The sequence below is a fragment of the Pagrus pagrus genome (genome assembly GCF_965226575.1).
Source record: "Pagrus pagrus genome assembly, chromosome: 3".
In the NCBI taxonomy this organism is placed as follows: Eukaryota; Metazoa; Chordata; class Actinopteri; order Spariformes; family Sparidae; genus Pagrus; species Pagrus pagrus.
The window spans coordinates 370,867-391,721 of NC_140187.1; the positions used below are offsets into that span (position 1 = coordinate 370,867).

Sequence of the window (20,855 nt, forward strand, 5' to 3'; positions counted from 1 at the left end):
CCTCACTGATCATCAAGGCCTTGAATCAGTCTCCAGGGCCTTGAAATGTCTGGAATTAAGCTTAGAAGTAATAATAATAAAAAAAGGTCATAATTTAAAATGGGACAGAAAACTGATTCTGCAGGTGATCCTGATGTTATTGATCTGCAGGTGAAGTGAGCGCCACCTACAGCCGACCAGTGTCACTGCTGCGCTGTGTTGAGCCCTTAGCCACGTTAGCAGCAGCAATTGCTACAAGTTGTTATAACTCTGGTGTTCCTGTCTTTTCATCTAGCGCCATCATCAGGTCATCATCAGGTTGCCCTGCTCTGCCTCTGATTGGCTGGGTTTAGGCCTGAGAAGAGAGATTGGTTAGTTCAGAGTAAGACTATCAGGGTGAACCAATCAGGGTTCACTGCTAATTAGCATGCTAACATGCTCAGCTTAGAATGTGAACATGGTAAATATACCTATTTTGTTAGCATGCTAATGTTAGCATATATTTATTCATATAGAGATGATTGACAGTCTCAGCTGTTTGTTGTCTGTGTTACAACTTGTCCTCATGTAGTTTCTCAGTTTCAGTCCAGCGGGACGTTGGACGTGTTTGTCCCTCAGACAGTCTGAAGGTGTTTCTCAGCAGGACGTTGGACGTGTTTGTCCCTCAGACAGTCTGAAGGTGTTTCTCAGCAGGACGTTGGACGTGTTTGCCCCTCAGGGTGTCGTCCACAGTCTGGTCCAGGAGATGAGTTGAGTCCACCGTCGTCTGTCTCCACCAGGCCCTGCAGGTACTTGATGTACCTGATGGCGGCCCTCAGCGTCTCCACCTTGCTGAGACGTTTGTCAGCACTCTGTCCCGGCAGGTGCTCCCTCAGTTTGGCGTAGCCCTGGTTCACACACCTGACCCTCTGACGCTCGCGCTCGTTCCTCTTCTGGATGAACGCCGGCTCAAAGGGACACTCGTACACGCTGAAGTGTCCGTGGTGGTGGAAGGGGGACAGGTAGGGCAGCAGCGGGGCCCCGGGGCCCTTCAGAGGGTCCATGCTGGAGGGGTAGAGGAGGAAGGGGACGGAGGGGTGGTCACAGTGAGCAGCAGCAGGAGGCAGACTGAAGCTCAGGTAAGAGGACGGAGAGAAGGTGGAGCTCATCATGTGACCTGACACCTGGAACACACCTGGATGAGCAGCAGAGAGCTCAGTGAAGCCTCATCGTCCTCACCTGGACAGAGACAAGAGACATCATCTGAGACATTATGTGAGACAACACCTGAGATCATCTGAGACATCACCTAAGACAACTAATGTTCTTCTGCTTTGTACTTTTACTTAAGTGTTTACTTCGCTACATCAACCTGTTAGGTAAAGTAATAAGTTACTTTTCATATAAAGATATTATATGATTAAATAAATCAGTTGTAAAAGTAAAGATACTGTGTTAAAATATTACTCTGGTGAAAGTGAACGTCAGCTGTATGAAGTACTCGAGTAAAGTACTTGAGTTACAGTGACTGTTGGAGCCAACATGGCTTCTGTTGTGACCTCAGTCATGTTTGTGGTGTTGGTCTGCTGACCACCAGGGGGCAGTGACATCACCTGTCAGCTGTGAGGGTTCAGCCTCGTGCCGCCTTCATGAACACACTGAAACGTGCCGCCGTGAAGTTAGTTTGATGTTGGATGTTGGACAGACGTGATGACATCAGTGACAAACAATAATAAAGTGTTTCATTGTATCAATAACTGGATGAATTAATATTGATGAAACGTGTCCTGCTCAGTGACATCATCATCACTTTATTATTGTTTGTATCATAATTGTCACTAATATCATCCAGTCAGCATGAAGAAACATAGTTTCACTGTAAATCAATCAAACAGGATCATTTATTGATCAGTGATCAGCTGACCGTCCTCCTGCTGCCGACACTGCTGGGTGTCTCCGGACTGAATGTCTGTCCAACATCCAATGTCACACTGAGACGTCAGTGATGACCTCATCACTCACAACCATTCAGATCGATCGATTATCAACATTCATCCGATTACCTTCATTATCACTGTTTTATTTATCTGATTGATGATCAAATCAATTGATTTAAAAATGTTCTACTTTGGCTCTGATGCAGCGTTTAATCTGTAAAGTAACTAGTAACTAAAGTAATCAGATACAGTAGCAGGAGATGTAACTAAACCTGATGTTTTCACCACATGAAGCTGAAGACTCGTCTGTTCCTACGCTCAGGTCACTTCACTGATGAGCAGTTGTACTCTGATTACTTTCTGACGTGATGTCAGTGCCGTCTGTATGTGTCTGAAGCTCACAGAATGTTTACAGTCGTCACGTTAACGACAGGAAGTCAGTTTTAACAAAGAATCCGTCATTTTCAATATTTTATACCTCAAAATTGACTTCCTGTTATTAATCTTTAGATTCAGTGATGTTAAATGTAATGAAGTATCAAAGTATCAGTAACAGTAACTGATCCATATATTTACATGTATGTACAGTGAGTACAAGTAATCTCCAAAGACGTTATCTAACATTATCTAGAAAATGTAGTGGAGTAAATAGTAAAGTATTTTTCTTCAGAATGTAGTGGAGTGGACATATACATTAGCAGAACAAGGAAATACTCCATTGAAATGCAAATACCTCATAATTGTACTTGAGTAACTTGAGTAACTTCCACCCTGATTGATCTCTGAAAATAACACATTCATAAAAACTGGAGCTGATTACAAATAACAATCAAACGAGCTGTAACTAACGATTACTACCACCGCTGATTAATGTGATTACCTCCTTGAGTAATCGATTAGTTGTTCCATCTTTGAAATGTTTAAAATAGAGAAAGTGTTGATTGATGTTTGGTCCTCAGACGTCTCGCAGATCTTCAGTTTACTGTCACAGAGCTGCAGTCAGAGTACAGACTGTTTGTTCTTCATAAATCAATCAAGCTGATGATGAAAATATTTTGTAATTAATGAAACATCTGACGACTCGAGTATTCAGAAGAGTAATCACAGTACAGATCGATGTGTGTGTCTGTGTGAAGGCTGCTCACGAGTCATGAGATGTTTCTTTGTCTCACCTTCAGATGCTGCTGCTCCCGTCTGAGGCTGCAGGATGAAACACTGACGCTTTACCTGCTTTTACATGCTGAAGCTCCGCCCCTCCAGGTGTGTGATGGGCTGTCAGGTAACGAGAGACACACACACACACACACACACACACACACACACACACACAGCAGTGGTGTGTCATGAATACACAACATGAGATTGTTGAGCTTTATGAAATGATGGAAGATGAAATACACTCACTGCTCCGAGGGAAACTCACTGAAGTGTCCAGCATCAGTGTGTGTAGAGTGTGTGTAGAGTGTGTAGTGAGTGTGTGTGCAGTGTGTGTGTGTAGTGTGTCCAGACATCAGGTTGCTGTGAGGAACATCAAAGAGCATCGACACATAAAAATGAGTGTTTGCAGTTTCCTCTTCCTAAATCCTCCATTTCCAGATGAAAGGCGTCAGCGACACACACCCTTCCTGTCAGCCTCTCATCACACAACACACACTGATGACTGTTTATACACACACACACACACACACACACACCTGTAACCTGAGCTGCTGTCTTACCTGAACGTTCAGACCACTTGTTCTTCATGTGAGTGGAGGTAGAGACTGAGACTGCTGAGACGACATCACACTTGATTTAAAATCACTAAATTTCAGTCACAACGTTTAAACTACAACAACAACATCAGCTGACATCAAGTGTTCTCTCCTCCATGTGGTTCACATGAGGTCTGACATTTACTGCAGTAGCTCCACCAGGGAGCTCATGGTCTCACCTGTCTTTGATGGCTGGTGTTGGTTTGTTGGGTTGTTGTTGTTGTTGTTTGGTTGGTTGGTTGGTTGGTGTTGGTTGTTGGTTGGTTGGTTGGTTGGTTTGTTGTTTGTTGGTTGGTTGGTTGGTTGGTTGTTGTTGGTTGGTGTTGGTTGGTTGGTTTGTTGTTTGTTGTTTGTTGGTTGGTTGGTTGGTTGTTGTTGGTTGGTGTTGGTTGTTGGTTGTTGGTTGGTTGGTTGGTTGGTTGGTTTGGTATTTGTTGGTTGGCTGGTTGGTTTGTTGTTTGGTTGGTTGTTGTTGGTTGGTTTGTTGGTTATTGTTTGTTGGTTTGTTGGTTGTTGGTTTGTTGTTGTTGTTGGTTGGTTTGTTGTTTGTTGGTTGGTTGTTGTTATTGTTGTTGTTGTTGTTGTTGGTTGGTTGGTTGGTTGGTTGGTTTGGTGTTGGTTGTTGGTTGGTTGGTTTGTTGTTTGTTGGTTGGTGTTGGTTGTTGGTTGGTTGGTTGGTTGGTTGGTTGGTTTGTTGTTGGTTGGTTTGTTGGTTGTTGTTTGTTGGTGTTGGTTGTTGGTTGTTGGTTGGTTGGTTGGTTTGGTGTTTGTTGGTTGGCTGGTTGGTTTGTTGTTTGTTGGTTGGTTGGTTGTTGTTGGTTTGTTTGTTGGTTTGTTGTTTGTTGGTTGGTTGTTGTTATTGTTGTTGTTGGTTGGTTGGTTGGTTGGTTTGGTGTTGGTTGTTGGTTGGTTGGTTTGTTGTTTATTGGTTGGTTGTTGTCGGTTGGTTGGTTGGTTTGTTGTTGGTTGGTTTGTTGGTTGTTGTTGGTTGGTTGGTTGGTTGGTTTGTTGTTGGTTGGTTTGTTGGTTGTTGTTGGTTGGTTGGTTGGTTGGTTTGTTGCTGGTTGGTTTGTTGGTTGTTGTTGGTTGGTTTGTTGGTTGTTGGTTGGTTGGTGTTGGTTGGTGTTGGTTGTTAGTTGGTTGGTGTTGGTTGGTGTTGGTTGTTGGACGGTTGGATTGTTGTTTGTTGGTTGGTTGTTGTTGGTTGGTTGGTTGGTTTGGTGTTGGTTGTTGGTTGGTTGTTGTTGTTGGTTGGTTGGTTGGTTGGTTGGTTGGTTTGGTGTTGGTTGTTGGTTGGTTGGTTTGTTGTTTGTTGGTTGGTTTGCTGGTTGTTGGTTGGTTGGTTGGCTGGTTGGTTTGTTGTTGGTTGGTTGGTTGGCTGGTTGGTTTGTTGTTGGTTGGTTGTTGTTGGTTGGTTTGTTGGTTGGTTGGTTTGTTGGTTGGTTGGTTGGTTGTTGTTGGTTGGTTTGTTGGTTGTTGGTTGGTTGTTGTTTGTTGGTTTGTTGGTTGTTGGTTGGTTATTGTTGTTAGTTGGTTTGTTGTTTGTTGGTTTGTTTGTTGGTTTGTTGGTTGTTTGGTTGGTTGGTTGGTTGGTTGGTTTGTTGGTTGTTGTTGGTTGGTGTTGGTTGGTTGGTTGGTTGGTTTGTTGGTTAGTTTGTTGGTTGTTGGTTGGTTGTTGTTGGTTGGTTTGTTGGTTGTTGGTTGGTTGGTGTTGGTTGTTGGTTGTTGGTTGGTTGGTTTGGTGTTTGTTGGTTGGTTGGTTGTTGTTGGTTGGTGTTGGTTGTTGGTTGTTGATCGGTTGGATTGTTGTTTGTTGGTTGGTTTGTTGGTTGGTGTTGGTGTTGGTTGTTGGTTGGTTGGTTGGTTTGTTGTTTGTTGGTTGTTGGTTGTTGTTTGTTGGTGTTGGTTGTTGGTTGGTTTGTTGTTTGTTGGTTGTTGTTTGTTGGTGTTTGTTGGTTGGTTGGTTGGTTGGTTGGTTGGTTTGGTGTTTGTTGGTTGTTGGTTGGTTGGTTGGTTTGTTGTTTGTTGGTTGTTGTTGGTTGGTTTGTTGGTTGGTTGGTTTGTTGGTTGGTTGGTTGGTTGTTGTTGGTTGGTTTGTTGGTTGTTGGTTGGTTGTTGTTTGTTGGTTTGTTGGTTGTTGGTTGGTTATTGTTGTTAGTTGGTTTGTTGTTTGTTGGTTTGTTTGTTGGTTTGTTGGTTGTTTGGTTGGTTGGTTGGTTGGTTGGTTTGTTGGTTGTTGTTGGTTGGTGTTGGTTGGTTGGTTGGTTGGTTTGTTGGTTAGTTTGTTGGTTGTTGGTTGGTTGTTGTTGGTTGGTTTGTTGGTTGTTGGTTGGTTGGTGTTGGTTGTTGGTTGTTGGTTGGTTGGTTTGGTGTTTGTTGGTTGGTTGGTTGTTGTTGGTTGGTGTTGGTTGTTGGTTGTTGATCGGTTGGATTGTTGTTTGTTGGTTGGTTTGTTGGTTGGTGTTGGTGTTGGTTGTTGGTTGGTTGGTTGGTTTGTTGTTTGTTGGTTGTTGGTTGTTGTTTGTTGGTGTTGGTTGTTGGTTGGTTTGTTGTTTGTTGGTTGTTGTTTGTTGGTGTTTGTTGGTTGGTTGGTTGGTTGGTTGGTTGGTTTGGTGTTTGTTGGTTGTTGGTTGGTTGGTTGGTTTGTTGTTTGTTGGTTGTTGTTTGTTGGTTGGTTGGTTGGTTTGTTGTTTGTTGGTTGTTGTTTGTTGGTGTTGGTTGTTGGTTGGTTGGTTGGTTGGTTGGTTTGGTGTTTGTTGGTTGTTGTTGGTTGGTTTGTTGGTTGTTGGTTGTTGTTGGTTGGTTTGTTGGTTGGTTTGTTGGTTGTTGGTTGGTTGGTGTTGGTTGTTGGTTGTTGGTTGGTTGGTTTGGTGTTTGTTGGTTGGTTGGTTGGTTGTTGTTGGTTGGTTGTTGGTTGTTGGTCGGTTGGATTGTTGTTTGTTGGTTGGTTTGTTGGTTGGTGAAACCTGGTGAAAGTTTGAGTTATAAAGTAAGAACACATTAGACTGTGGAGTGTATCTGACTCACAGGACAGACACTGTGGCTGTGTCTCAATTCAGGGGCTGCATCCTTCAAGGACGCGGCCTTTGCGGCCCACGAAGGCGTGTCCTTTGGACAGGTCTTTGAAAGCTGCGTCCACCGTTGTTAAATGGGACGGTCTAACCTTGGGAGTATTTCCTGGTTGCGTCACCAGATGTTCCTGCCCTTATATTACCCTTACATCACGATTGTGAATGAAGCGATGCATTAAAGTCTGTTCTGGTTCAAATCTATCAAATGTGTACATTTATTTGTGTGTGTACAAAAATTAACGACAAAATGTGTCAAATCTAAATTGAATTATCAACATGACAAAATAAACAATAACCCATTGGTGAATAACAACTGAAAGTTAACATCTGGAGGTTTTATAGTCCCTTGAAGTTTAAAGGTATAGTTGGTAATCCTGTTCAGAAACACTTTTTGTTATACTGGGTGAAATGGTCTTCCCACCCTGAGAGTAGTCCAAACATAATGTGTTCAGAAAAAGGACTGAAATAAATCAGACCTCTGTGGCAGCTGCAGGCCTGTAAAGACTCTGACCAATCCCTGCCTCTCGGTCTGAGTTGAAAGAACCAATCAGATGCCTTCATGTCTCGTCCTGCCTGCACCCCCCTCTGTCCCCCCCTCCTCCCTGCGCGCACTCATCACGTGTCAAATCAAATCAAATCAAATTTTATTTGTATAGCCCAAATTCACAAATCACAGTTTGCCTCAGAGGGCTTTACAATCTGTACAGAGACGACACCCTCTGTCCTTTGACCCTCGATTCGAGTGAGGAAAAACTTGCCCCAAAAAAAGCCCTTTTAACAGGGAAAAAAAATGCGGAAGAAACCTCAGGAAGAGCCACAGAGGAGGGATCCCTCTCCCAGGACGGACAGACGTGCAATAGATGTCGCATGTACAGAGCAGATCAACGAGATCACAATGTATACAATTATAATAGATGGTTGACAGGAATGAAAGTACATAAAGAGGCATCACAGCAACAACAATGAAATGCACATAATGGAAATGTGATTACTAGTGATAACAGTAGTGGTGGTTAACGGTAAGGATAGTATGTAGTAATGCATTACAATAATAGTAGTGAAACGTATGTAACAGAGATATGACTAATATTAGCAACAGTAGTGGTGGGTGCCAGGCAGGGCCATGGCAGTAGGCGCATCCACGATCCACGACCCGGGCGCGGCCAGGATCCATGGGAGCCTGTAGGACTAGAAAGCACAAGGACTCTGGAGAAGAAGTGAAGTCAGTGACATGCAGAGATGGGGCATGTATACAGGCATAATGTATACAGATGGAGAGGAGAGGAGGAGAGAGAAGCTCAGTGTGTCATTTGTCCCCCGGACTGGGCCTATAGCAGCATAACTAAGAGCTGGTCCAAGACGGACCTGGGCCAGCCCCAACTATAAGCTATATCGAAGAGGAAGGTCTTAAGTCTACTCTTAAAGGTAGAGAGGGTGTCCGCCTCCCGGACCAAACAGGAAGATGGTTCCACAGAAGAGGAGCTTGATAACTGAAGGCTCTGGCTCCCATTCTGCTTTTGGAGACTTTAGGAACTACAAGTAATCCTGCGTTCTGGGAGCGTAATGCTCTAGTTGGGTGATAGGGTAGTATGAGCTCCTGGAGATATGATGGTGCCTGACCATTAACAGCTTTGTAAGTGAGGAGAAGGATTTTAAACTCTATTCTTGATTTTACAGGGAGCCAGTGCAGAGAGGCCAATACAGGAGTAATATGATCTCTTTTCTTAGTTCCTGTCAGTACATGTGCTGCAGCATTCTGGACCAGCTGGAGACTCTTTAGAGACTTGTTAGGGCAGCCTGATAATAGAGAATTACAATAGTCCAGCCTGGAAGTAACAAATGCATGGACTAGCTTTTCTGCGTCTTTTTGAGACAGGATGGGCCTGATTTCTGCAATGTTACGTAGATGAAAAAATGCAGACCTTGAAATTTGTTTTATGTGGGAGTTGAAGGACACATCTTGATCAAAGATAACTCCCAGATTCCTGACAGTGGTGCTGGAGGCCAAGTTAATGCCATCCAAACTCGCTATATCATTAGATAATGCATCTCTAAGGTGTTTAGGACCAAGTACTATAACTTCGGTTTTATCTGAATTTAACAGCAGAAAATTGCAGGTCATCCAGGTCTTAATGTCCTTGAGACATGCATGGAGTTTAGTAAGCTGATTAGTTTCATCTGGCTTTATTGATAGGTATAACTAGGTATCATCTGCGTAACAATGAAAGTTTATGGAGTGTTTCCGAATTATATTTCCTAGAGGGAGCATATATAAGGTGAATAGTATCGGTCCAAGCACGGAGCCTTGAGGAACACCATGACTAACCTTGGTATACAGGGATGACTCATCATTAACATGTACAAACTGAAATCGATCCGATAAATAGGACTTAAACCAGTTTAATGCGGGTCCTTTAATGCCAATTAAGTGTTCCAGTCTCTGTAGTAGAATGTGATGATCAATGGCATCAAATGCAGCACTAAGATCTAGCAAGACCAGGACAGAGACAAGTCCTTTGTCAGAAGCGATTAGGAGGTCATTTGTAACTTTCACCAGTGCCGTCTCTGTGCTATGATGTGCTCTAAAACCTGATTGAAAATCCTCATATAAACTATTGTTAAGAAGAAAGTCACATAGCTGGTTGGCGACCGCTTTCTCAAGGATCTTGGAGAGGAAAGGGAGGTTGGATATAGGTCTATAGTTGGCTAAAGCTTCTGGATCAAGATTAGACTTCTTAAGGAGCGGTCTAATTACAGCTAGTTTAAAGGACTGTGGTACGTATCCTGTTAATAGAGACAGGTTGATCATTTCTAGTAGAGATGAGCTAATTAAAGGTAAAGTTAAAGGTAAAGGTAAAGTTTCAACAACTTTCAACAACCTAGTTGGGATGGGGTCTAGGAGACAAGTTGTTGGTCTAGATGAAGAAATCATCGAAGTTAGTTGGTGGAGGTCAATGGGAGAGAAGCAGTCTAAATATAAGTCAGAATTTACAACTGTTTCTGAGGTTCCTGTGTTTAAAGATACAATAGTGCCAGTTGAGGGCAAGCGATGATGGATTTTGTCTCTAATAGTTAAAATTTTATCATTAAAGAAGCTCATGAAGTCATTACTACTGAGCGTCGTAGGAATACATGGTTCAGTAGAGCTGTGACTTTCTGTCAGCCTGGCTACAGTGCTGAAAAGAAACCTGGTGTTGTTTTTGTTTTCCTCTATTAATGACAAGTAATAGCTTGCTCTGGCATTGCGGAGGGCCTTCCTATATATTTTAAGGCTATCTTTCCAGGCTAAGCGGGATTCTTCCAAGTTGGTGGAACGCCATTTCCTTTCAAATTTCCGTGATGTTTGCTTCAATTGGCGGGTATCCGAGTTATACCAGGGTGCTAACCTCCTGTGTTTTATAGGTTTCCTTTTCAGGGGGGCAATAGAGTCCAGTGTTGTTCGCAATGAGCCTGCAGTGCTATCAACAAGATGATCAATTTGTGAGGAACTGAGGTTAGCGGAGGAGTCCTCTATTATATTAAGACATGGCATTGAATTTAGTGCCAGCGGTATAATTTCCTTAAATTTGTCACCGTTGCAGGATATATTCAGCACACTGCATATGAAGTTAGCAGGAGATACACACTCCAGGTCAGAAGGTGGCGGTAATGCACCTAACAGTTGTTTGCCAACAGCCATAAAACAACAGAAGAAGAAGAGTTAGCACAGTTAGCAGGAGAGAACAGTGGCAGAGGAAACGCAGCTAAAGTAGCACTTCCAGAAGTGATGCAGAGGCTGCTGTCTTTCTGTTGGACAGGTAATTAGTTGTTTTGCTTCGGGGGGATTTGTTATTTTCATGAAATATGTAACGTTAGCCAACTTAGCTACTTTTGTAGCTTGTATTAGCCCAATGCTAACGGCTCTCCTCTGCCCTGCTGACGGACTGTCTGATGCGCTCAAGTGTGTGGGGGCGGGGCTTTGGACGGAGCACTGACGGGAGGGGGAGAAGGGGGCGGAGCTTAGAGGAGGTGCCACTTTCAAATCTTGCTAGCTCTCCAACATTACCAACTACACCTTTAACATATCTGGCGTTGGATGTTCAAATGAGTAAAAACTGAGTATAAACCCATTACTTAAATTTGAATGTCACGTCTGCGCCACTTGATGTCGCCATTTTCTCTTGCTTCCTCTTCTGTTTCGGGACTGAGCAGCAGTGCGCAAAGGATCTTGGGATATGGGAGGTCGCGAAGGATAGTAGCAGTGCGTCCTCCGAAAAGAGGGAAGGGCTGCGTTTGAAGGAGCCTTCCAATCGGGATAGCCTTCGCGCAGCGTTGTGACGTAATTGGCCTTAAAATGCGCCCTTCGAGGGCTGCAGCCCCTGAATTGGGACACAGCCACTATTTCATTAACATTGTGCAGAAAGGTCACACACGTCACAATCCAGCAGGTGGCAGTAAAGTTCAGTAGAAAACACGACGGTGTAATTTCTCAGATTTCACACAAAACTGTGAACTGCACCTTTAAAGAGAGTCGTCAGTGTTTCAGTCAGATGTTCGTTCTGATCTGACCATCTGTGTTCCTGCAGGAGGAAGCACACACACACACACACACACACACAAATTAAACCACAACAAACGTGTGTGTGTGTTTGTGTGTGTGTGTGTGTGTGTGTGTGTGTGTGTGTGTGTGTGTGAGTGAAGCTCAGCATGCAGAGACATGTTGAATCCAACATGTCATCTCTCATTGTTAGATTTTAAATAGCTGCTGTATTTTCAGTCACTATCAGCTGTTCATAAATAATAATCACGTTGTTGTCGCGCTGCTTCTAATTTCTCTTTTTGTTAATTATAAATAAAAATGAAACATTAAAGAAGGAGATAAATAAAAATAATTCACATTCTGGAATGATGAAAACAAATAAAGTCACAATAGTTTGACTTTCATCTCAGAAGACAGAATGATGAGATCTTTTTTAAAAGGAACCTTTAATCATCATTTCAACATGATTTCCTATTTACACTGTGGAGGATTTAGTGGCCTCTAGTGGTGAAGACGAGTCCTGTCTCCCACCATGTCCATCACTAACAACAACAAAGGACGCTGCAGCCGTTCAGTCAAACGTTTGTTCTCTCACAGCTCCAACAGCTCACAATGACCCAGAAGCACTGAGGTCATGTGGCAGGTGCAGGGGGACGCAGGTGAGACGTCAGGGGGACAGCTGGAGGACAGGACAGACCGTATGGACCAAAATATAAGATTATGTTTGTCCAAAAATAAACGTTTGAAAAACATGAGCTGGTCTTGTGGTTCAGGTTCTGGACTTCTGAACGTCAGTATTCATCCACAACAACAGATGGCGCCAAATATGTGTCAAAGGACTGAAGTCAAGTCCTCTCACTGCCTCACCAGCACTGCAGCACCAGAGGCCCGACAGGTGGAGCAGGTTACAGTCCGGGGTGGGTGTGTTGTTCAGCTGAGTGACGGTTCTGTGGAGTCCATCTTCCTGTCTCTCCTTCAGGCTCCCTGGAGGCTCCGCTGAGAGTCTCTCTGCATTTATAAGACCAACTTCTGAGGCTCGCCTCCTCAACTTCACATTGTTTATTCTTCAGCACACTGACACACAGAATCCGTATGTGGTATCAAGTGAGATTATGTATGTTTCCACATGAACCCTTGAAACTCTAAAAGAAGACGTCACATCAGACTGCTGATGTTTTGAGGACATTATCGTTTTGTTTTCCACTGATGAGACGTTCTTACAGGATCATTTGTGACACGTTACAAAACAATTGTTCAGAAGTTGAAGTGAAATGACACATCTGCTCCGTCGTCAGCAGGTTCAGTATCATTTTAGACTTTTGACAAATATTTCCAGTCAAATGACAAAGTTCAATAAAACAGAACCAAACATAAAGATCAGAAATAAAAAGTGACATAATTTTACACATGAAAAGGTCGACAGCAGAAAGAAAGCAGACCGTCAAACAACAAACAACAAAAAGAAAATTAAAACAATAAAAGAAAAATGAACACATCTGTAATAACGAGGCAGCTGCAGCTTAAACTCTGACTTCTTCTATTCAAGTTGTTTTTTAATTCTTCTAATATTTATTAGTGTCTCTATTTTTTGAGACTTACTCTTGTGCTGCATCTTATTTCCCTCTGTGCTGCTGTGTTGCCTGCAAATTTTACCCAAGAGGGATCAATAAAGAAACACCTGATCTGATCTGACCTGATCTGATCTGATCTGATCTGATCTGACCTGATCTGATCTGACCTGATCTGATCTGATCTGAGCTGATCTGATCTGACCTGATCTGATCTGACCTGATCTGATCTGATCTGATCTGACCTGATCTGATCTGATCTGATCTGATCTGACCTGATCTGAGCTGACCTGATCTGATCTGATCTGATCTGAGCTGAGCTGATCTGATCTGACCTGATCTGATCTGACCTGATCTGATCTGATCTGATCTGAGCTAATCTGAGCTGATCTGAGCTAATCTGAGCTGATCTGAGCTGATCTGATCTGATCTGACCTGATCTGACCTGACCTGATCTGACCTGAGCTGATCTGATCTGAGCTAATCTGAGCTGATCTGAGCTGATCTGATCTGATCTGACCTGATCTGACCTGACCTGATCTGACCTGAGCTGATCTGATCTGAGCTAATCTGAGCTGATCTGACCTGAGCTGATCTGAGCTGATCTGACCTGAGCTGATCTGAGCTGACCTGAGCTGACCTGAGCTGAGCTGATAAAAACACTGAATGGTTGATGTTAGTTAGCATGTAGCCTACGTCATGAAGTCACAGATAACCCATTTAATTACTGTTAATGTTTATGTTTATTAATACCTTAGTTAACATGAGCAGTTAATAAGTTAGTGTTAGTTCATGTCCATTACTGCATTAACTGATGCTAATTAATATACTATTTTGAGTTACTTGTATATGTAATTGATTACTTTATGGATAGTTAATAATGTAATGTGGGTTAAAGAGGTTCAACCAGCAGCAGTGATTGTTTCAGTCATTAAACGAGCTCCACATGAACAGCTGTTCCATTAAAGTGACGAGACTCAATAATCATCGTCCAGTAATAAACATAACGAGTACTTTTACTAGTATATTTTAATGTTAGTATTTTTGTACATTTACAGAAACAAAGTGTTGACCAGAACTTTTATTTGTAACTGAATTCTTTAAATGCTGAGGTGTTACTACTCTCCCTGAAGTATCTGATTACTTCTGCGTGTCGCAGTGCTGGTGTGTTTGTGGTCCAGGGAAGTGTGATGTTGGAGCAGAGCAGCTCCTCTCATTGTTACCGGACGAGGCTGAAGCAGGCTGCACATAAAGAGGAGGAATGCATTGTTGTGCCCGGTGAATAGAAGCACAACAATAATAAATGCGCTTCGTGCTTCAGACTCGTTCTCACCGCTGGTATTCATTGTTGAGTTCAGCAAACAGATCAACACGGATTCATCGGTCGGACTTCCAGCAGTTTTAGTGTCATCACGAAGCCTCGCTGCTGCCACATTCACACGGAAATGTTAAGCTGCTTATTACCATACGGCCGACTTACACGCAGCAAACTGTAAGAGCTGCTGGGAGAGCGGGGGGGAAACTGGGACACACACTTCCCAGTTGTCAGGTCTGAATGGTGTGAGTGTGTCTTTGTCCTGAGAGCAGCTGCTGGAGCCTCCACCGCCCGACAAAACCTCCACAGACATCCTGAAGGCCTGAGACTCACACTATGTTTCTCTCAAGTCATGTTGAGTGTGTGTGTGTGAGTGTGTGAGTGTGAGTGTGAGTGAGTGTGTGTGTGTGTGAGTGTGTGAGTGTGAGTGTGTGTGTGTGTGAGTGTGTGTGTGTGTGAGTGTGTGAGTGTGAGTGTGTGTGTGTGAGTGTGTGAGTGTGTGTGTGTGTGAGTGTGTGTGAGTGTGTGTATAGCGGTAGAATCGTGTCATAATGCGTGCGCACCTATCAACTGAACGTGTCACACGCGCGTGCTTTGACGCCTGTGCAGCGAGCAGCGCCTGACGTGTAATGTAGTTTCCTCATTGACTTATAATGGTCCCCCGTTCACACGCACGTTCACGCGTATGACTGCTGCACGCCGGTAGTCACACTACGCGTAGTGACTACGTGTAACATTCATGCGTTTTTATGCGAACGCACACATTAACGCTCGCATGAAGATAATTGAACATTTTTGTCACACGCTCACATGTAGGCGGAAATGACGTGCGCAAACTATGTCACGCGTAACAAGATGCTGCGTGCGTACGAAGCAGCGTGCGCACGTCTGTCTGTCACTGTTTGACAAATGTTGTCACGCGTTCACACACGCGTGCGGTCGCAGTTTCTGATGTGCGACCGGAAGTTGATCTGCACCGTGCGCAACACACCGCGTACGTGAACGCCTCGCGTAGTTGGCCTTTTCATTTTATTGAAGTGTCGTCAACCAGGGGAGGCAGCAGTGAGCCACACACTGCTGCCAGAATTATAAAAGAAGAATGAGAAGGAGGAGAAGTGTTTTTTTTGTTATATATATATGTATGTATAAAAAACGCTGCTGCTCGAGTCCTCAGTGGGACCAGGACGGTGGATCATTGATAAAAGTGCGTGCTTCCCCCGCCCCTCCCAACAAAAGTCCTGGGAGTGTGTTGCAGCTGTTCAGGTGCACAAACCTAACGCACCTCTCCAGCGGTCCCAGCCGTTCTCAATGAACTGATCACCTGCGGGGGGCGTGGTTAACTTACAAATGTTTGTCATTGATTTTGTGTCTCATGTGAGAAACAAAGTAAAAGAAACAGCAACAGAACTCTTTCTCTGTCTTCATGGAACAAATGAATCATGTCATGTAAAAGCCTGTATGTCTGTATCTCGTATTGGATCGATGGCTCCATCTACTGGATGAACATGGAACACAGAACAACCACGCGAGGCGTCTAAGTACGCGGTGTGTTGCGCACGGTGCAGATCAACTTCCGGTCGCACATCAGAAACTGCGACCGCACGCGTGTGTGAACGCGTGACAACATTTGTCAAACAGTGACAGACAGACGTGCGCACGCTGCTTCGTACGCATGCAGCTTCTTGTTACGCGTGAAATACAGTCTGCACGTAACAACGCACGCACGCACGCATGCACGCATTACAAAATTCTCATGCGTGCACACACCCGTTGCTGCGCATCTCTCTGGTTGTTTTGACATTGATATACCTTCATAGTGTGTGAGTGTGTGTGAGTGTGTGAGTGTGAGTGTGTGTGTGTGTGTGAGAGTGTGTGTGAGTGTGTGTATGGCGGTAGAATCGTGTCATAATGCGTGCGCACCTATCAACTGAACGTGTCACACGCGCGTGCTTTGACGCCTGTGCAGCGAGCAGCGCCTGACGTGTAATGTAGTTTCCCCATTGACTTATAATGGTCCCCCGTTCACACGCACGTTCACGCGTATGACTGCTGCACGCCGGTAATCACACGACGCGTAGTGACTACGTGTAACATTCATGCGTTTTTATGCGAACGCACGCATTAACGCTCGCATGAAGATAATTGAACATTTTTGTCACACGCTCACATGTAGGCGGAAATGACGTGCGCAAACTATGTCACGCGTAACAAGATGCTGCGTGCGTACGAAGCAGCGTGCGCACGTCTGTCTGTCACTGTTTGACAAATGTTGTCACGCGTTCACACACGCGTGCGGTCGCAGTTTCTGATGTGCGACCGGAAGTTGATCTGCACCGTGCGCAACACACCGCGTACGTGAACGCCTCGCGTAGTTGGCCTTTTCATTTTATTGAAGTGTCGTCAACCAGGGGAGGCAGCAGTGAGCCACACACTGCTGCCAGAATTATAAAAGAAGAATGAGAAGGAGGAGAAGTGTTTTTTTTGTTATATATATATATATATATATATGTATGTATAAAAAACGCTGCTGCTCGAGTCCTCAGTGGGACCAGGACGGTGGATCATTGATAAAAGTGCGTGCTTCCCCCGCCCCTCCCAACAAAAGTCCTGGGAGTGTGTTGCAGCTGTTCAGGTGCACAAACCTAACGCACCTCTCCAGCGGTCCCAGCAGTTCTCAATGAAGTGATCACCTGCGGGGGGCGTGGTTAACTTACAAATGTTTGTCATTGATTTTGTGTCTTATGTGAGAAACAAAGTAAAGAAACAGCAACAGAACTCTTTCTCTGTCTTCATGGAACAAATGAATCATGTCATGTAAAAGTCTGTATGTCTGTATCTCGTATTGGATCGATTGCGCCATCTACTGGATGAACATGGAACACAGAACAACTACGCGAGGCGTCAAAGTACGCGGTGTGTTGCGCACGGTGCAGATCAACTTCCGGTCGCACATCAGAAACTGCGACCGCACGTGTGTGTGAACGCGTGACAACATTTATCAAACAGTGACAGACAGACGTGCGCACGCTGCTTCATACGCACGCAGCTTCTTGTTACGCGTGACATAGTTTGCGCACGTCATTTGCGCCTACATGTGAGCGTGTGACAAAAATGTTCAATTATCTTCATGCGAGCGTTAATGCGTGCGTTCGCAAAAAAACGCATGAATGTTACGCGTAGTCACTACGCGTCGTGTGATTACCGGCGTGCAGCAGTCATACACGTGAACGTGCGTGTGAACGGGGGACCATTATAAGTCAATGAGGAAACTACATTACACGTCAGGCGCTGCTCGCTGCACAGGCGTCAAAGCACGCGCGTGTGACACGTTCAGTTGATAGGTGCGCACGCATTATGACACGATTCTACCGCCATAGATGCGCGTGTGGCATCGTGTGGCAGCGTGTGGCAGCGTGCAGTCTGCTCTCACACACATGATGTTTGACGCGTTGGTCAGAACTCACACACACACTCACACACACTCACGCTCTCACACACACTCACACACTCACACACACTCACACGCTCTCACACACACTCACACACTCACACACACTGATGCGCGTGTAGCAGCGTGCGGCAGCGTGTAGCAGCGTGTGGCAGCGTGCGGCAGCGTGTAGCAGCGTGTGGCAGCGTGCGGCAGCGTGCGGCAGCGTGCGGCAGCGTGTAGCAGCGTGTGGCAGCGTGCAGCAGCGTGCAGCAGCGTGTGGCAGCGTGCAGTCTGCTCTCACACACACGATGTTTGACGCGTTGGTTAGAACTGCAGCGACATGTTCAACAGTCCTCACACCGTCTGTAAACAGAAATGCATGTGGGCTGAAGTGCCTCACTTCTCATGGCTCTGACTCCTCGTGCAAAATGAAACTTTCGCCTCAAAGCAGATTTACCTGTGCTCAAAACCAAACACTGCTCTCAAATCTCTCAAATCATAAACAAAGCGTTCAAAGTGATACACACTATCCAGCAGTCGGTAAACAATACACCAAAACAAAGAAAACACGATGTTCACAACATACAGTTCTCAGGGAGAAGTACATTTTCAATCTCAAAACAAATTTCTTATTTTTCCGCCATTGTCTTTTGATGAATGAAAACATGTTTTATCATAGCAGCTCAACATTCATCAGAAATTAAACTCTGCTTTGCTCTTTGCAATTGTTTTTGTTCTTCCTCCTCCTTGTATTTTCACAGTACTGTACCCTGCATCTCACAAACGTGTCCTTTGTTTCTGCGATACTGTAATTCTTGTTCTTTGTTGACATGAACCTGCAACCAGTCAAAGTCTATTGAGCAGTCGGTACTGTAAACAAATGGAAAGCACAATGTTCAGGGCCAGACAGTTTGTTTCTTCCATCCATTCTTAGACTTTCTCACCTTCAACAACCTGTTTGCTCTCTGAACTGGCTTATATTGGTTGTGTCACATGATTTGAAACAAGTGAAATCAATTTTGAGTGGTTGTGTTTACAGTTTTTCTCAATTGTTTACACACAATTACTGGTACCTGAGACACAATGACCTCAACATGAAACTTGTGCACCCCCTGAACCAATTCTGCTAAACTACAAGCACAATTCCTGCTTTACACTCAAACTGCAGCTCTAAAACACACTTTTTCAGATCACTACGCACAATTCTCTGCATTTGGCACAATTTCCATGTCAAATCTCTTGTTTTCACAAGGAACACGCTGTTATTCAAAACTCTAAAGTTAACTGCCCCACTGTGCACACTGACTCATCACACGGGCAAACACCTGTCACACAGTTTTACAATTAGCAATCAGAGCTTTAGCATAAAAGGGCAACATGATGATGCAATGTGGACGAGGCGCTGTGGCCCGACCGAAACAGAAGAGAGGATGCAGCATAGTTTTGTTTGTTTTTTACTGTAACTGCAAATTCTCCTGTTGTTTTGTATGTCGACCGCTGTGTGTGCCTCTCTGTGTTGGTTGGGATGAACACCGTGTACATTGTTTTTGTGGGAAAAATAAAATATATTTGTTACTGTGTATTTGTGTGTTCTGAGTATAAAAAATATTTATTATCTAAAATATTTTACAACACACTGATGTATGCACTGTCTGTAGTGAGTGTAACACTGAACAAAAAGGTGAATGAGGAATGTTTTCCAGTCATCATAGTGTTTTACATTGAGCACATCAGAGTCCAACTGGTTCTTATAAATGTCTCTTCATATGATGGTTTGTGTGTCATTTGAAAACAAAACATCATTTTGAAAAGAAATAACATTGTTTTGAATGTAAAGTTTCATTTTGCAGGAGAAGTGAGGGGGTTTGCCCATTGTGTGTGTGTGTTTTGATTTGTGTGTAGAGTTCTGAGAGTGTGAGGCATGCTCTCAGAAAATGTGCGTAAACAATCGAGAAAAACTGTAATAGATGACGTGTTCTCTCTTTGTATCTGATTGTTGCCACTTGTGTTCACCAGTACGGGTGACATGTGCATTAGAGCAGAAAGTGTTTAGAGTTCTGCTGAAAAGTCTAAGTGAGATCTGCAGATTGTGTTTTAACATGTGAAATGGTTTAAGGTGTTGACAACAGACTGCACAATCAGCTAAATGAGTTCAGGCAACTGCGAACTTTGTTCAGCCGACGGGTTTTAGTGTTTTAGCAATTGAGAAAAACTGTAACAGCACATTTTTCAAATGCTAACACACTTTGTTCAAAACAGTTAAAAACACACTCAAAACAGAATGATAGGGGAAAAAACTGCAGCCACATTAAAATCTATTGAAAATTAGTTCAAAATATTGACAATAAAAATAAATAAAACGAAGATGCAATTCCAAACAGCTGATGGTAGTTTTCAGCTGAAAACTGATTCAGGTGTTTGGCCTCATTAGACAGCAGATACAGAAGGAGTGGATCAAAGAGCAGCAGGTGAAGTTGGTAGAGAGAGAAGAGCAGCCAGGAGAGGAAGGAGAGGAAGGAGAGGAAGACCAAGAGCTGTGGTCTCTGATGAAATCAGGGCCACAGTAACTGACCAAGGGATAAATCATGGACTCTCTTATAGAGAGGCCGGTTCAACAGTCGGATCAATTATGAGACTTTTCCTGCAAACTGACAGGTAAGACGTGCATCCTACAATTACTGTATTGAGCCAGATTTTACAAAATGAAGTAATCTATGTTTTACATCAGCTGTAAGTTGGGAAATATATTGATGGCAGTATTTTGTGTTTCATATTGCTGTACTATATATGTAGGATCAGGGCTGGACTGGGACAAAAAGTCGGCCCGGGCATTTTGAGCCAGACCGGCTCACAAGGTATTGATGGAAAGACAATGAGGCCTATGAATGAAAACAAACTTTCCTGTGACAATGCTTGTACACTGTCTTGTTGGTGTATATGTACTTGTCTAATAAACTTAAACCTACACCGTCCTCCCAGTCCTGTTATTCTATACAGTGAACGGAAACATGCCCATACTAAACAAAATACATTAATGTCCACAAGAGTTTGCTGTTAAATGTTAGTAAAAAAAGAGAATAAGATAAAAACACAACTTATCTAGAATAAAGAGGATATTCATGTATAAAAGACAAATACATCTAAGTAGTTACTAGGTCTAGCCTCCCTATATTTGTGTGTGAGATTGTTCCATCCTCAAAAACAACACTAATACTATTGCAGTCTGACTGCAGCTGCTGGCACTTCAGTGAAGTTAGTTTTAAGTTGGATATTCGACAGACATTCGCAGCCACTCCCACATTT

The 20,855-nt window shown here is 43.8% G+C and overlaps 1 protein-coding gene across 1 annotated transcript; it reads right to left on the reverse strand.

The window, feature by feature from the left end:
- Positions 1 to 62: 62 nt before the first annotated feature.
- On the reverse strand, positions 63 to 1,325 carry LOC311255206 (achaete-scute homolog 5-like). The gene is made up of 2 exons (XM_084349490.1): positions 450 to 1,325; positions 63 to 334 (listed from the first exon to the last, which is right to left on the reverse strand). Exon 1 carries the CDS (start codon positions 1,128 to 1,130, stop codon positions 666 to 668), a length of 465 nt encoding a protein of 154 aa, XP_084205616.1. The 5' UTR covers positions 1,131 to 1,325; the 3' UTR covers positions 63 to 334; positions 450 to 665.
- Between the last annotated feature and the right edge of the window lie 19,530 nt (positions 1,326 to 20,855).

Excerpts from the sequence above, each read along its gene's own strand:
- LOC311255206 (XM_084349490.1), bottom strand. The coding sequence starts at position 1,130 with ATGATGAGCTCCACCTTCTCTCCGTCCTCTTACCTGAGCTTCAGTCTG.